The sequence below is a fragment of the Lagopus muta genome, chromosome 15 (genome assembly GCF_023343835.1).
Source record: "Lagopus muta isolate bLagMut1 chromosome 15, bLagMut1 primary, whole genome shotgun sequence".
NCBI classification, from domain to species: domain Eukaryota; kingdom Metazoa; phylum Chordata; class Aves; order Galliformes; family Phasianidae; genus Lagopus; species Lagopus muta.
This window is the reverse complement of record NC_064447.1, coordinates 1,123,643-1,140,139: the sequence shown is the minus strand read 5'-3', so window position 1 is coordinate 1,140,139 and position 16,497 is coordinate 1,123,643. Positions and strand designations below refer to the sequence as shown.

General features: G+C 42.9%; 1 protein-coding gene across 3 annotated transcripts in view; it reads left to right on the top strand.

Moving 5' to 3' along the window:
• CRAMP1 (cramped chromatin regulator homolog 1) overlaps window positions 1-16,497 on the top strand; it is a 44,919-nt gene that overhangs the window by 18,384 nt on the left and 10,038 nt on the right. For 2 of the 3 annotated variants that reach the window (XM_048961686.1, XM_048961684.1), the window contains exons 7-17: window positions 1,320-1,405; window positions 2,593-2,716; window positions 3,777-3,858; window positions 4,314-5,573; window positions 7,574-7,751; window positions 10,737-10,918; window positions 11,709-11,783; window positions 12,353-12,434; window positions 13,184-13,288; window positions 14,288-14,466; window positions 15,012-15,092. In XM_048961686.1, coding sequence (XP_048817643.1) covers window positions 1,320-1,405; window positions 2,593-2,716; window positions 3,777-3,858; window positions 4,314-5,573; window positions 7,574-7,751; window positions 10,737-10,918; window positions 11,709-11,783; window positions 12,353-12,434; window positions 13,184-13,288; window positions 14,288-14,466; window positions 15,012-15,092 — 2,434 coding nt within the window. The remainder of the gene's footprint in view (window positions 1-1,319; window positions 1,406-2,592; window positions 2,717-3,776; window positions 3,859-4,313; window positions 5,574-7,573; window positions 7,752-10,736; window positions 10,919-11,708; window positions 11,784-12,352; window positions 12,435-13,183; window positions 13,289-14,287; window positions 14,467-15,011; window positions 15,093-16,497) is intronic. The other variant, XM_048961685.1, reaches the window with a different exon arrangement.

Sequence of the window (16,497 nt, the reverse complement as noted above, 5' to 3'; positions counted from 1 at the left end):
AGGGCAGCTGGCACATAGCTTTTGGTTCAGCTGCAGTTGGCTGAGTCAGTGATATGTCAGAAGATGGATCCTCGCTACCAAGTCCAAGGGGAGCAGGAGAATTACTCTGTCAGCTTTTGTAACTGATCCGAGTAGCTTGGCACACTCATGCCCACACTGGCACACATGGGCTGCTTACACAGGTTTCAGAATCACCAAGCAGGACACCTATGAAACAAAACTCAGAAAGTACAGGGAATCCAAATGGCTGTTTGCCCAGTCTTTTCTTGCTAGTTCTTTGTTACAGCATTGTTCCCTTGGCTTCTGATGGCTTAGTGCAGGTTCAGGAGATCTGCCCTTCCAGCCCTGGCCTATTCTGAGCCTGCAGAGGTTTGCAGCGTGCTGTGTGAAACTTCTGCACTGCTCACCTCTTCCACTGCATCTCTGCCTCCTGCTGCCCCTTTGTGACTTTCCCTCTTGGCTGCATTGACAAGTGCTCACCTTGTGAGATGTTACCTTCCTTACATCCAGATCCTGCTCTAAGAACATCCTCCATAATTTCTTTCCTACAAAGGCTTGTGTGTAACTTGCTGCTTCTGTGCTCAGTGGTCCTTATTGTTTGAGGTGTAAATACTGCCATCAGTACCTTTCTATCAGTGCCTGCCTGCCTTTTTAAGCCTCTGAAAACACAACAGAGCTGACTGGATGAAGGTAGCTCTGCTGCTCAAGAAGCAGAAAGTAGTCTTATTTTTAAGGATCTTTATAGCTACTCCTGTGGTATTGGAACTTATAATGTAGAAGTGACTGTTCAGATTCCTGCACAAGTGGTTTGGCCTCGTTTCTGCAATGGTTGTGTTTGTATTATGGAGTGGAAGACTTCTTAAGAGCTTCAGGTTTTTTGGTTTGTTTTTATAGTGAAAACTAGGAATATAAAGAAGAGACGAAAGCACAACCAATTGTCTTTTCCAAACAAGCTTTATCTGAGGGTACTATGCAACCAAGTAACATGATTTTGGTCTGTGTATCTTAACAACCCTTCCCTTAGTGCACGTAACAGGACACAGTGTGTTGTGGGTGTCTGGAAGGGGAGTGTTACAAGAGTAGCATTTCTGTAACGAAAAGTAAGGTGATGAAAAATATATTAAAAAAAAAACAAAAATCAAAAAACAAAAAACAAAAAACAAACAAAAAAACCCCAGCCTGACTGCCTTTTTGAATCTGCATTGCAAACTCCTAATCTCTTAGTTCCTGTAGAGATGACTGGTCTGATTGTACCACAGCTGTGTACCTAAGTCTCAAGTTAATGGTGCCTGTAAATACTTCTCTTCCAATATATCCAGGGCTACGACTGTTCGCTACAAAGGCAGAAACCTTCGTATCAAAGCTCCAATGTGCAGGGCTTTGAAGAAGCTCTGTGATCCAGATGGTAAGAGATGCTGAAATGTGAAAGAGTTTTAACAGAGAGTTGGAAGAATATGAGAGTAGAGCTGTTTGAATGTATGTGTTACTGGCAGGGGAATTTGTGTTGTTTTCCATTTGTATTGGGCACAGATATGTTCCTGTTCTCTTATTATAACGCTGTTTGTTTGTAGAATTTGCTAACTTTAAGATCCATCTGAGTATGGCACTCATTTTTTTACAGAGATTACAGAAATTACAGAGGAGATATTTATACCATAGAAGATGGCTACAGCTTTGCCAGTTTTTCTTTCATTATATTTGAAGATTAGTTGTCCTACTATATCAGTGAAACAACAGGAGTGAATTTTTACCATCAAGCATTTCAGATTTTTTTTTTACATTCTTTATTTCAACCCTTCTCCCACCCCCAATAAGTAGTATCAGTGCAGTTTAAAGATCTGAAATACTGTACTTGTTCAGAGCTTCTAGCTGCCTGACATTGAAAGACATTGAGATTTTGGAAAGGGTCCAGAGGAGGGCGACTAAGATGATGAGGGGGCTGGAGCACCTCCCCTATGAGGACAGGCTGAGGGAGTTGGGCTTGTTCAGCCTGGAGAAGAGAAGGCTGTGGGGTGACCTCATTGCAGCCTATCAATACCTGAAGGGAACCTACACCCAGGAGGGGAGTAAACTCTTCAAAAGGGCTGACAACAGCAGGACTAGGGGAAATGGTTTTAAGTTGAAGGAGGGAAGATTTAGGTTGGATGTTAGGGGGAAGTTCTTTACTAGGAGAGTGGTTAGGCCCTGGAACGGGCTGCCCAGGGAGGTTGTGGATGCCCCGTCCTTGGACGTGTTTAAGGCCAGTTTGGACGGGGTCCTGGGCAACCTGATCTGAATGTGGATGTTTGGTGGCCCTGCTAGGCAGGGGGGTTGGAACTACATGATCCTTGGGGTCCCTTCTAACCCGGGTGATTCTGTGATTCTGTGATTCTGTGACATTGACACTGCAGTGTCCAAGGCACAACATCAACATACTGGAATGGGAGGTAATCTAAGGGAGCAGGGAGCACCACTGGTAAAGCTGAGTTGCTTAAGTTGTCTGTAGGTGGTGCTGATACCTGTGATGCTTTTTTCTTACGTAATTGAACATAAAGCATTCTGCTTGAGCTTTCTTGCTTTGATCCATTCCCTCTGTGCTTCATCTCCCTTCAGGCATTAGTGATGAAGAGGACCAGAAGCCAGTACGTCTTCCTCTCAAGGTCCCCGTGGAGTTGCAGCCACGAAATAATCATGCATGGGCTCGAGTGCAGAGCCTTGCCCAGAATCCACGGCTCAGGTAACAAAGACTTGATTTTGTTCATGGCTCAGGACAGAATAGAGAAGTGTGTGGGCAGTATTCTATTCTGTGGTACGTAATTGATAATGCAGTTTGCCTAAACATACTTATTCTGAAGCCTTTGTCCAACCAGGGTACATGGTTCTCATGGAAAGTTTGATTTACTTTTATTCTTCACACGTTTTAATTTGGGTAATGATAGGAGATGCTGAAGTTGGAGATGGATTTGTTTGGTGCCATTTACATCCAGTTGTCAGGGTAGAGACAAATGGACTGGGGACAGGCAGCATTACTTCTATTAAAATTTGTACTGGACATGCTGTGAGACAGAGGCATCGGGGAGGGAAGTAAAACAACAGCCAGAGGCACCTGCATCAGGAGTCTGAATGTGTCAAATGCAACACAGTGGTAGCAGGAATAGAAATATTTAGCTTGACTTGCTTCCAACCAAATCTGCCTGCTTTTGTTGCTCAGTGCTGTCAGTGGCTGTCCATCTGAGTCCTCACAGCTAGTCTGAAAGTTGTGGCTGATGGGCCTCTGAGATGCTGATAGCTCCTTCTTGTGAAGCATTTCTTCATAATGACTGAATGTCATGTGAAGAGAACAAAGATGTGTAGTGCAAGATTTACTTTTAAAATGCTTTGAGAGCAAAAAGAGTAAAATAAATAAATAAATAAAATTTTGTCCCCATTTTTCTTCCCGTGTTTCATGTCGTAGCACTGTGCCTTGTTTGAACTACTCTGGTTTAGCCAAATTTTGCCATCTTCTCTGATGTTTTGTTGTTTTTCTGTTTCTGTCTGGTAGAGTAGTATCTTGAACGGTGGCAGGCAGATTTATCGCATAGGTTTTTAGGTCTTTCACAGCTGCAAGTTAATTATGTATTAATGTTGCAATTTCTGGCCAGCTGTTCTTGTATTGTTCAGGAATGGTGGCTGTGTTCTGTGTGCTATGTTACAGGATGCCAATTTGTTCCTATAATTCCCATGCTAGCATGGGGCTCTGATTGGAATTTCTGTTGATGTTTTTTTTTCACTACTTGTTTGCTTCATCTTGCACACAGGATGATTGTGGAGTTACATCGGAAGGTTTCCAGCCTTATTGAATTCCTGAAGCAGAAGTGGGCTCTCCATGAAGTGCGTATTGTATCCTTTTCTTCCTTTGTTCTGTATGCCTTGGCTTGGGACCAATTCCCTTCTTAAAAGTTCATCTAAGAAATGTAAGTCTGCTTAATAAATGTACCAGCCCATGCTTGGTGAAGATAGAGGTAGTATCTCAGCATCACTAATGTGAAGGTGCCTTTTGTGGGAAATCCTGTAGCATTTCATTCACTTCTACCTCAACTCTTCTATAGTACAATCCCCAGAAAAGCTAGTTAGCAATAAGTCCCCATAAACTTAGTTTGTGCTTGGAGCAGATCTTTAGTATAGTTTTTATCAACACAGGACTAACTTCTGATCGTAGAGCTTTCATATCTATGCTGAATAGAGAACGTACACCCCTGATAAGCTGCTAATTTTGTTCATTTGCAAAATAGGCCATCAGGTGCTTGTTTTGAAGGGACAGATAATGGTTATAATCTTTAACACATCTTTTCTAGCGTAAAACACTAGAGGAACGGCAGCTTCAAGACTCCAGAGATTCAGAAACAAGAGGCAGCCTCTCAGAGGAGAAGGTGATGCTCCATCTCTTTCCAGGAGAGAACTGTACACTCACCCCACTGCCTGGGGTAGCCCGAGTGGTCCACTCCAAGGCTTTCTGCACGGTGCATTGGCAGGAAACTGGCAAATGCAAACAGAACACAAAAGACTCTCACTTACTACCACCTGCACAAATTCTGGGCATACAGAGTGGTCAGGGGACAGCTAGGGGACAACTGAAATACCCGCGGGGAACAGAAGGCAAGAGTGTTGGAAGGGCTGAGAGCACTACAGAATCGAGCAGAACCCCTCAGCCCACAGCTGAAGTTTCTGCAAGCACTGAAGATGGCTCTGCAGATTCTGGTCTGGTGGAGGGAGCAGCCTCAAACCCAGGCATCACTAACTCTCTCAGCAAGCCGCCTTCTGGACTTCAAGATCAAGAAGGGAATCATGAAAAGCTGAGCTCAGCAGCCTTCTGTGTGGAAGGCAGGGAGGCCTTGGCTGGTGACCAAGCAACTGTAGTAGCATCGTGCAGCACAGCTTGTGCTTGCAGTAAGATCCCTGATGTGGAAGAGCTCTCTCTGCTCGATCCATTCCCACGGTACATGAAGTCCTGTCAGGATCTGATTGTCCCAGAGAAATGTTCTTGCACAGACAAACCACATGGGAAGGATTCTGCTCCAGCAGCTGGTGATACTTCTCCTGTGGCTTTTCCAAGTGGGAGGAGCACAGAGACATCTGACTCCTATTCTCAGCTACTGAGAGGTGGTGTGGCTTCACCCAGCAGCGGCACAGCCAGATGTGAAGCTCAGGCTAGCCAGAGCCAGCAGCTCGATGCATGTACCAAGGAGATAACAGATGCGGTAATGGAGGATTCTCAAGAGAAGCTGAGCTCCTCATTTCCACCTCCACCTCAGGGACAATCTAACACGAAGTCTCTCAAGGATGACCCAAGCCGGCTCTCTCAACAAGTTAGAGAAGAAGGATGGAGCCTGCGAACTTCTGAGAGCCTTACGCTGGCTGAAGTCTACCTCATGATGGGCAAACCGAACAAGCTGCAGCTGGAATATGACTGGCTGGCTGTCTTGGAGCCAGAAACCCAGGATGCCAGGGAGCAAACATCTGAATCAAGTGCTGTTCCTACATGTACTACCTTTCACAAGCAGAAACTCCTAAATTGCCTTTTAAAACTCATCTCTACTGAAGTCAATCCCAAACCAGTAAGTAGCACTTCTTTACCCTTCAGAAGCTACACTCTTATTTGTACTGGGAAATAATTCCTGTTCCTATTATGTTCCAGCTAAATCAATAACCAGCTCTCCTAAGATTGTAGAGATTCCTGTGTTTAAAAAAATAAATAAATAATAATAATAATAAAAATGTCCAAACAGGTTGCTGCTGCAGGGTGGACTTGGCCTCACTGTGCTCCATTTGCTTTTTACAATACCGTTTGGTTTCTGGCTTGTCATGAGTCTCAGCAGTATTGCAGTGAACTCAGGAGATCAGTCATGAGCACAGTTAGGTGCTTTCTCTCAAGTTAAAATTCCAAACAAAAACTACAGTCCTAAATTTCTAATGTTAATGTAGCTCAAATCATGCCAAGTGGAAAAACAATCCATTTCCTTGAAACTGGCTAGCTACAGTGATTTTTTCTGTAGAACTTCTGAGGCTCTAGGATGATGTTTAACATATCTAGAAAAACAATTTCTTGTTAGGCAGACAAGTGGGAATGAACTTGCTTTCCTTGTTGTGTGCTGTAACCAATGTTTAAGGTCTGCCACTGTGATAACTTGTCTGCTGTTTCTTCCTACTGTAATTAATTGAAGCTTAATAAAACGTGCTTTTCAAGATCAAAAAAAGCCAAATTCAGCAGATCTGACTGAATTCCTGCGATGAAGATGTGATGAGCTGAAGATACTGTTTGCATCATATTCCAGCATAGGATGCAAATGAATCTCTCTTCCCTGACACCTGTAGTCTTTGATCTGTGTTGTTTGGTGCAGGTTTAGTAACAGCACAGCACCTCCTTTTGTTTCTGATTTCACAGTCTTACGTTTTAAGACTTTCTAAATGTAGAACCATCTTTGTTCAGCTGCAGCTCCTCACTTAGGTTTTATTCTGTCTCTCAAGACTTCTGGTGCACCGTCAGGCAGATGTGTGACAGTGGCACAGATCTCTTGGCATCTCCTGCGGGTGGCACACGTGACAGGCAGGGAAGATGTTTAACAACTGCAAATGGAAGGAAGGTTATCTCACTAAACTTGAGGGAGAAGGCAAAGGAAAAAAAAGGATGTGAGGCTGTTATTATTTACAAATGCTTTCTTTTTGGCTTTCTTTTTGGCTTTCTTTGTCTTAAACAGAGCAAGCTAATACACCTGAAAAGCAATGTGCCTTCTAATACATTCCAATAGAAAGTAACATAACCTTTTTCTTTATTTTTCCAAATACCACTTTATCTTTTTCTGAAACATGAAATGTAAAAGCTTCTTGTGGCAGTGAATGTCACTGAATGACGTATGCATTCAGGAGTCAAGGTGATACTTGCTGCTGTCTGAAGGTGCCAGATCCTGCGGTTTGCTCGGGATTACCAGAATGCTTGATTGTTCCATGGTTCATTTTTCTAAATGAAGATTACAAGCATAAAGCAAACTGTATCAAATTGGGTTGCAGCCAAGCATAGGTGTTAATTTTATGCCTGTGAAAGGGTACATTTTCTAGAAAACCATGCAAGAAACAAATCAGTTGGATAGACCTGGAAAATCAGTAATGTGCCCTGCCGTGTGCACTGTGTTACTGCCATGTAACAGTACGGAGTAGGAGAAGGAATGGGAAAAATTTCAAAACTACTTGTCTGTATTTGATGAGCATTGACAGCAAAGTATTTTTGTCCAGGTCTGCTTCCAAGGTTCTACTTCCAGGTTCTGCTTCTTCATCTCATGGTGATTAGAGCTTATGAAAATTTCTCCTGAATTAAAAGCAGCCCCTCTTTTGTTACTATGTCAAATATTTGTCATTACCTCTACTTTTAAATGCATATGGGAAGAATTTCAGCCTTCCACCACATGCTCACAGAGGCACTGGTTAGATTATTACAGGTATTCTAGTACATCAGGTTTGGTTTGTTGTGGTTTTTTTTTCAGTGTTTCCTAAGTAGAACAAATTTAACAATGTGTTTGCTCCAATGGTGGCCGATATTCTTTTAATGTACTTGTGTTTTCAGACCCCTGAGATGAGCTCTGTTGCCACATCACCTATCAAGCCTACTCAGGAGGAGCAGTCACTGACTCCTCCAGGGAAGGTGGTTACCATCAGCACCAGAAGTCCAGGCTGCACTCGAAATCAGTCTGCCCTTCGCAACAACAAGACGTTTTCTCCTGCTGCTGCTTCCAGCTCCTCAGGTGAGTATTCATAGAAATCTGTTTCAAGGGATCAGACTATGAATGCCTCATACCATGGTGGACGTGTTCCACTCTGCAGTGACTCTGGCAGGGCGAGTGTTACTGCTGTTACAAACGTTATTGTGTAGGAGCATGGTATATTTGCTTTGGGGTTGTCCTAAGTTCAGTTCTTTGAATCTTGCAAAGCAATCTGTCAACAGCACAGCTCTGAATCCAGAAAATGTCTCAGCAGTCAGAAGAAGATGCTGGTGTTTGCTAGGAGAAGGGATGAGAGGAGGTAGGGGATCTTCAGAGAGTGAAGGCTTCCAGAGCTGGGAAGTGAACACGTGGCATAAAGGCTGTTGGTAAAGTCATGGCTGAAAAATGTGTGTCGTTCTCCTGTGCAGTACCTATCAAAGACAGTCTGAGTGACTTCAGCTAATCTGTTTGGCTTGAGCACAGGTGCATGAAGTGCTGAATACAGCATTCTGCCTAGTTTGTTTATCTCCTCTACAACTCTGCTTGAGCTGTTATTCTCAGCATCTGCCTCAGGTGTTGGCATTCCAGTACATCATACTGATAGCCAAGCATGTCCTCACTCATGCTCTACTGGTAGATAAACTTAATCCCACTTATCAGCCCTGATATCATCCTGAGGGTGTTTTGAATCTAAAATAATGATGGATTAGGACCTTTAGTACACAATAATTATCAAGCTTCTTTGTATCTTCATATGCAATGTGATTATGTGGCTGCAGTAATCTGGCTATCAGAAAGCAAGCTGCTTTTGGTGATGAGTCTTTTGGGTTTGTTCCCGTACAGGAGTAGGTCCTGAATCAGTCTAGCTGCAAACTGTTTTTTTGTTTTTGTTGTCTTTATTTTCCTAAAGATAAATTGATTTGTTCTTCGTAGTAGAAAATAGAGAAGGTAGCTTGTGTCCTTTGCAGAAGATCTGAAAGTGCTGATAGACAGCTTCACAAAAGGCACACAGGTAGCTGGGGGGAAAATAACAGGCGTTAAAAAGAATCATGGTAAGAGATTTAGGGAAGAGTGAAGCAACAACTGTGGTGCAACATAACCTATAATATCTACAATCTTGCTACATAATTGAGGTGCATCCCTTGACAGATTTCAAAGGAAATATGTTGTGTGTGAACAATTCCTAGTCAAGCAGGAGACACAAATATATTGGGTGTTCAGCATTTAATTGTTTTTTGGGTATTTTGGCACACTGTAATTTCCACTGTCCCATTGGAAAAAAGCAGTGGTGCAGAATGGCAGGATGGGGGTGGCAGTTCTGCTTTTTAAACAAGAGAATAATAATTCCTCCCATTTGTTACGAAGTTTCTTCTTCAGAACTCCTCCTGAGCAGTGCTGTAGTTAGCCATCACTGTGTTAGGACAGCTCAGCCCTGTGCTGAACTGTTCTCCTGCCCAGGGAGGCTGCAGGCTTTGGTGGAAGTCATTGAGGCAGATGAGTTTTGCTTCCTTGCTGATACCTGCAGCCTAGCAGGAGGCTGAGAGCCCTGCCAAGCAAGGATGCCATACTGAGTGTAAAAAAAAGCCATTTTTGTCTATTGTAATGAAGCAGTGTTGTATGTACAGCATATAAGAGAGGTACACTTAGTTGTCTAAGATTGATGCACAACAATACTGTTGTTCATTTTGACTGAATGCCTGCAGAATTGGCACAGAGCTGTGAAATAATACAACGTTTTGAAATTAATTTTTTTTAAATGTAAACAGAGAAGTTTTGTTCAGACCAGATATCATTATTCCAATGTGCTGCACATATTACTAAGATGATCCATCTTTTGGAAGGTATTTTTGGTAAATGATCCCTGCTTTTTGTTTGCTCTCTCACTAGAATCATTTTACTGAGGTTGCACTTTGAACTACCACACTGGGGAGGGGTGTCCAAATAAAACCTAGTTATTGTAGAATGAATCTGTATTTGTATTATCATAGCCTACAAAAGGAGTGGATCAGGTGGATATAGAGCTTATGTAGTGGAAGGACTGACCCTCAGGTGTGTGGGTTGCACTGAATGTAATGCCTTCTATTTATCTTCCATGGAAACTACAGCAGGTACAAAGAACACAATAATAGTATTTGATAGAGCAAATTCTCAGCTACAAAGCACTATTTTTCAATATAGACATCACCATTAGTTACGCATTTTTGCCAGCAGTGAAGAAGAGCTGCGTGCTGCGCTTGTACGAATCTGTACCAGTGGAGGTGCCCCACTGTGTTGTTGCCACTGCTGAAATGCATCACCCACTGATTCACTGTGCCAGCACTCACTGTTTGTGCTCCATAAACATTCAGCAGGTGTCAGTGAGTGTCAGTGGTGCCATTTTTCCACATGGAGGAATTCAGTTCCAGCCTTTTGCTTCATCTGCTCTTCCATGTCAGATGCTGCTCTGTCAAAGTGCCCCTTGGCTGCCATCTGACACACAGCAACAAAACGCAGCAGAGTGTTGGTGGGAAGGGTCCACCTCTGCTGCCATCCCACCAACATCCACCTCTGATACAGTGGGTGAAGGCAATGCAATAGAATCATAGGATCATAGAATCACAGAATGGCCTGGGTTGCAAAGGTCTACAGTGCTCATCCAGTTCCAACCCCCTGTTGTGTGCAGGTCACCAACCAGCAGACCAGGCTGCCCAGAGCCACATCCAGCCTGGCCTTGAATGCCTGCAGGGCTGGGGCATCCACAGCCTCCTTGGGCAACCTGTTCCAGTGCCTCACCACCCTCTGGGGAAAAAACTTCTTCCTAATATCAAACCTAAACCTTCCCTGTCTCATTTTAAAACCATTCCCCCTTGTCCTATCACCATCCACCCTTGTGAACAGTCTTTCCCTTTCTTGTTTATGTACATCCTTCAAGTATTGGAAGGCCACAAACAGTGGCAGGGCCAGGATCCATAAGTCTGAGCTCTCTGTAACCTTCAGTTACCAGATAGTTATTTTTGTCTTCATTTAAATTGCACTGAAATCTTCCAGGTTTGAGAAACCTCCCCAGACCTCTGCTGGTGGCTGGACCTTCGAGTTCTGGAAGCGCTGATGCTGATGGTGGACTCTTTGCTGTTCCTACAACTCTGCCCCCCAACAGCCGCCACGGGAAGCTGTTCTTGCCTAGCAAGGAAGCAGAGCTGACCTTCCGTCAGCACTTAGACACAATCAGTGTAAGTGAGATCAGTGTGTGAAGACGTGCCGTTCTGTGCCTGAGCAGCTTGTTGGATTATAGGCTTTTTATTTCATCAGGAGGCATGGGCGTCCCTACAGAGCAGCGCTTCCAGTAGTGCTGAAGCTGTATCAGCTGAGTTTAATCACATTTTGGTTATTTTTGAGGTTGATGTCACTTCTTCAGAGCTGAATGCCACCATCATGTTTCGTGATGGACCTGGTTCGCTCTCTAATTAAATTGCTCCAAAGAAATCTTTTGGCCGGGTTGATCACAACTGGCTAAACGTACAATGAATTTTAATACAACTTCATTTGCTGTATTTAATTGAAATATTCATGCGGTCTCAATAACAGCTTCTTGCCAACCTGTGGTAGATAAGTAGTGAAATGACTTTCTGTGAGGTGAAAGCTTTGTCCCTGTAAAACAAGAAGAAAAATAATGGACTGCTAGTGAGAAACTTCTAGCAGTGTTTCAGTTGTTCTAGCAGAAGGTTGGAGATATGAATATAAGTGTTAATTTTTGAGTTAAGGAAATGGGATTTTCTTGCTCCATTTTCTTTTACTGGACTGTGTGTTTAAGGAGCTTTCAATTAAAGCATAAATAGGTGGGGATAGAACATCAGAATCAAATGAGATGCATGTAACTTAATGGCAGTTTGGGAAAGACTGTTAGACAGTATGGAACAAAGCAACATTATAGTTGCAGTTTTATTGAAAAAGAGTTTATGGATGTAGTTTATTGTGTGCATGCTTAAAATACTTCCTAATGCGTTCCCTGTTCTTCCCTAGATGCAGTCAGACTTCTTCTTGCCAAAGCCAAGGAAGCTGAGGAACCGGCACTTGCGAAAGCCGTTAGTAGTACAGGTGAGAATAATGTGTGAAGTGGGACCACAGGTTGTTGTAGGGTCTTGTGGCAGGTGGAGAACATACAAAAATAAAAATAAAATAGTGGACACTCGTCTGGGGAAAGGGAAGTTATCAAGTATCAATATACCCTTTGGTCTCTACGGCTCTAGGAGACCTAGAAGATGCATGCAGTTGGTTTGTGGTAGTGAGACACTCTCTGCATTTCCATTGGTTTTTAAGCCTGACAAATGATGCAGTTCCCTCTTCAATTCATTCTTGTGTAATTGTGATGGGAGATCGGTTTGTCCAGATCCAATCCTTAAGCTCAAGATACTGTAGCATCTTGGGAAAATTAAAAATGATTGCATGAATAATCAGAGTGGAGTTCAGTTCTAACTCACATTTGTCTGAGAGTTGTCCATGTGGAGATTTCTTACCGTAGCTTACAGAGGACACACCATTTGTATCTGTATAACATTCTGCTTCTTACTCTAGAAGGTGTCATGAACTTCTGTGCCCAGGAAGACCATTTTACACTCAACTTGTAATAAAATGTGTTTTGATTTATTGTTGTTCCTGTCACACAGAGAACACTGCTCCCCAGGCCATCTGGAAATCCGTCCCAGCACGTGTGCTCCTTTTCTATTCTATCCAATTCGTCCATTACAGGTGAGTTTCAAGTACATTCTTTCACTTCTTTGCTGTTAGGAGGTGTCTCATTAAGCTGCAGAAAGGAATCACTTTTGAGAAGAGGAAAATATCTTTTCAAAACCGTAGTTATTAATTGATTGAATCACTTCCCACAAGAACATGCAGCTGTTCAGCGAACCATGATTATGACTGGAAAAAACAACACTTCTCCCCATTTCCCAGCAGTGAAATTAGGGGAGAGCAAGCAGTACCTTTTCACAAGGAGACAAAACTGGAATAAATTACTAAGATAATTTTTTTTCTGTAGGATGTAGTCATTGGTCTGGGTCTTATAAGAAACTTTTCCTGGTACCTGGGGTGCTCTTTGAGTTTCATGCAGTGTAAACAAAATGCTGCCCTTCTTGTTGGTGGAGCAGTATACTTACTTGTCCCTTCCTGCTGATGTGCTTCTCTTGAGTACAGTGGTAATACAGGTGGTCTCAGATCTCAGCTTCAATCACAAAATCAACGTCAGAGCTTAGAGGTTATCTTCACTCAAAACGAGGAGAGCAGCTTCAGTTACACAGCAGCACCTGCTGTTGCATTTCTGTGATAAGGCGCTGGTTAGCTTGTGTTAGTCTTTAGGTCTGTTTCTGTGTCTGCTGTTTGCATTCATGGAAGCTAGCTGCTGCTTGGAATGAGTATTTTTTTCTTCCACTGAACTGTTGTGCCCTGCTTTGAAGATGTCAGATCTCATTTGCTTGATTGGTATTTAATCTTTCACTTAGGGAGAGGCTCATTTCGGCCAATCCAGTCCTCACTGACTAAAGCTGCTGTCTCGCGCCCCATTGTGCCCAAAGTTCTTCCAACACAGGCTACCAACCATCTGTCCAGTAAGTCATTTGTTAAGCAGTGAAAATTAAGGTCTGTCGCGGTCTGTGTGATGTTACACTGTTGGTTTCTTCTTCCTGGGTAAGAATGGTTAGTGCCTTTTGAAGTCAAGGAAAACGTGGGATGTTGTAAATGGCATCTTACATGCAGACTTCGTGGCTGGAGAAAGGGAGAGGTCACTGGAAAATTCCAGACTGGGTTTTTTTTGCAGTGTCTAACTTGCTAGAAAGGGGTTTAGAATTGGTGAGCAATTGGGTGATAGGTTATTTGATCGTTTTTTGCAAGACCACTTTACAAAAAAAAAAAGAAAGAGGTGGTGACATCTGCTGTAAGTTTTGTTCAGTCGTGTACGAACACGGCACTGGGAGCTCTGCAAAAAAGAAGAAAAAGCCAGCATAGCCCCAGCAGCAACTGCCTTGTAACAAAAGATGGTCCTATAACTAGAGTGCCTAGTGACATAATGCAGTGAGTTCCTCTTAGAGGCTTAGAGAACTCTCTGTGACGGGAAGACATTCAGGTGTATACATGGATTTTCAAAGATCTGGATGATGTTGTTCATGCAGTAACCTAAGTTTATATACTGAGTCTAAATCGCTGCTGGGGGCAAGGTAACAAAGTAAAACTATTGTTTCTATGCCTCCTCTGTTAAACTGTAGGAAATTTCTAGGAAATGCATAACCAACTATGTAATAATTTTCAGGACAAAAAAAAAAGAGGGGAGAACCAAACTGTTTTGATATACCTGACAACATACAGGAGCAGAGCAAAAAATTGTAAATGTTCAGCTGAAATGAACATTATACATCATGAAGGAAAAATGGATAGAGATGATCAGATAGTAACCATTCTTTTTGCATGAATCAAGTTTTCATTTACTGGCCAATGTTTAAAAAAACTAATTTATTTAGTTTTAGGAGTGTCACTACAAGGTAATTGTGTGAAGAAAAGACCTGAAATGTGTCTTTTTTGTGTGTCTTTTTGTTCTGTTTGTTTCACCAAAGGTGCTATTGACTTGGCAGCTAAAAGTGCTGGTATTATCCCTGGTAGCCCTGTGCCTGTCCTGGATGCAGATGGTTTGTCAGGTGTATCTCCACTGTCACCAGACAGAGTGACCACAGTGGTAACAGGGCAGGAGTCGACGACTGCACATCAGAATGGAAGCTCCATCACCACTGTGGAGGTCAGAGTCTCTTGAGTTTGCCCTTCCATTGTGTGAAAAGCTGTAGTAATGATGAGTTTCCAGTGACCTTTGTCTTGTAGCTTGCTATTAGACGTGACTTACCATGGCAAACCTAGGCTGTGCTGCGTGGCACGTGTTCAGGGGCTGAAGGATCAAATCACCATTGCATTGAATGGATTTCCATCCCATAAAGTAGCCATCATCTGTGACACTGTGCAAGTTGTCCATCCAAAAATCTGGGCATAAAAAGAAACAGTAGCATTTCAAGATACAGTGACTCAGAAAGAAATATGGGGACAAAACATGGATTTCTGTGATGCAATTGGAATGAAAACAGATTTCTCATTGCTGGTTTCCTTTGCTGAGATCCTTGGTGCATGTCAGTCCTTGTCATGTTCTTGGGGAGCTGATGGACCATTTTGAAAGGCAGAGTATGTAGAAAGAACATGCATAAATGGTGATATACACTTCTCTCATCTCCCTAGCTATATTTCCATCATCTTATGTGAAAGTGTGACCTATGTGATTCCTGCTATTCCTTTTAGGGCTCAAGCTCTGGGTGTCGAGTTCCATTTATCAGCCTACCAACACGTCACGAGCAGGAGACAGTTCCTGATGGTTTTCAGGTAGAGTATGTGTTGAAAGAGCAGCTGTATGAAAGGAGTAATGTTTTAAAAACGCCGCTGCTCCTACTAGCTAGATACCCTTATTCTCAGATAGTTGCATTCCATCATTAGTGTTTGGTAGAGTTGAAAATCTAGCATCTAAAGAAATTCAGAAACAATGTTCAAATTTAATTGGAGGCCATTCTCTAAAAATGCAAAACAAATGTGACAGGCTCTAACTTCTGAAGGATATACAAGTCTGACTTGTTTATGATTGCTCAGCAATAAACTACATGTGTATTTTAGACTCCACAAAGAAAGATTTCAGCAGTCCTTTGCTGAAAGAGGAATACTTGTTTCAGTACATTGCTGAGGGAGGAATATTAAGCCTAAAAACATGATTGTTGTGTCAGCATCCACTTCAGAAAATCACATTTCTTGATGCTGGATGCAATAAGATGTAGTTACTTAGAAGGTAGGTGCTGCCATACTTGCTGTCTAAGAGTGTTGTCATCTTGTCCCCACCTTCCTTCTCCAGTGGGTCCATGACGTCCATGAGCTGTGACAGGTACAGGCAGAAAAATAAAGATAAAAATTAATTGAAGAGTATAAAGGAAAGGAAGCACATTTGTCAGGATGTAGAATCATAGAAGGGCTTAGGTGGGAAAGGACCTCAAAGCCCATTTAGCTCCAGCCATTGACCACGACGCTTTGACTGCCATCGTGCAACCAATTTGTTATCCACCAAACAGCACACCCTTCAGATCCATCTCACTTTAGAGATAAGGATGTCATGTGAGACCATGTCAAAGGCCTTGCACAAGTGCAGGTAGACGACAGCAGTTGCCTTTGCTTTGCCCACTGGTGCTGTCACCCCATCACAGAAAGCCACCAGATTGATCAGGCATGATCTGCCCTTCGTGAAGCTGTGCCAGCTCTCTTGGGTCACCTCCTTATCTCTCATGTGCCTTAACATAGCAGGAGAATCAGCTCCCTGCTCCCAGACACAGATGTAAGGCTCATTAGCCTGTCATTTCTCAAGTCTTCCTTTCTCCCTTTCTTGAAAATGGGAGTGATGTTTCTTTATTTTTCAGTCTTCACCTGACAGCCATGACTTCTCAGATAGCATGGAGAGTAGCTTGGCAACCACATCAGGCAGTTTAACCAGAACTCTGAGATGCTTGTCATCTGGTCCCACAGACTTGTGCACATTCAGTCTCATGAGGCAGTTTCAGACTTCCTCTGCTCTTAGTCTGGGAGGGATTTTGCTCCCCCAGGCCTCACCTTGAGACTGCAGGATGTGAGTGGTGTGGGAAGCCTGACTGCCAGTGAAGAAAGACTGAGGCAGAGAACTCACTGAGTACGTCAGCCCTCTCCATAACTGCTGGAACCAGTTTTCCCTTGTTATTTATAAGAAGGGGTGCAC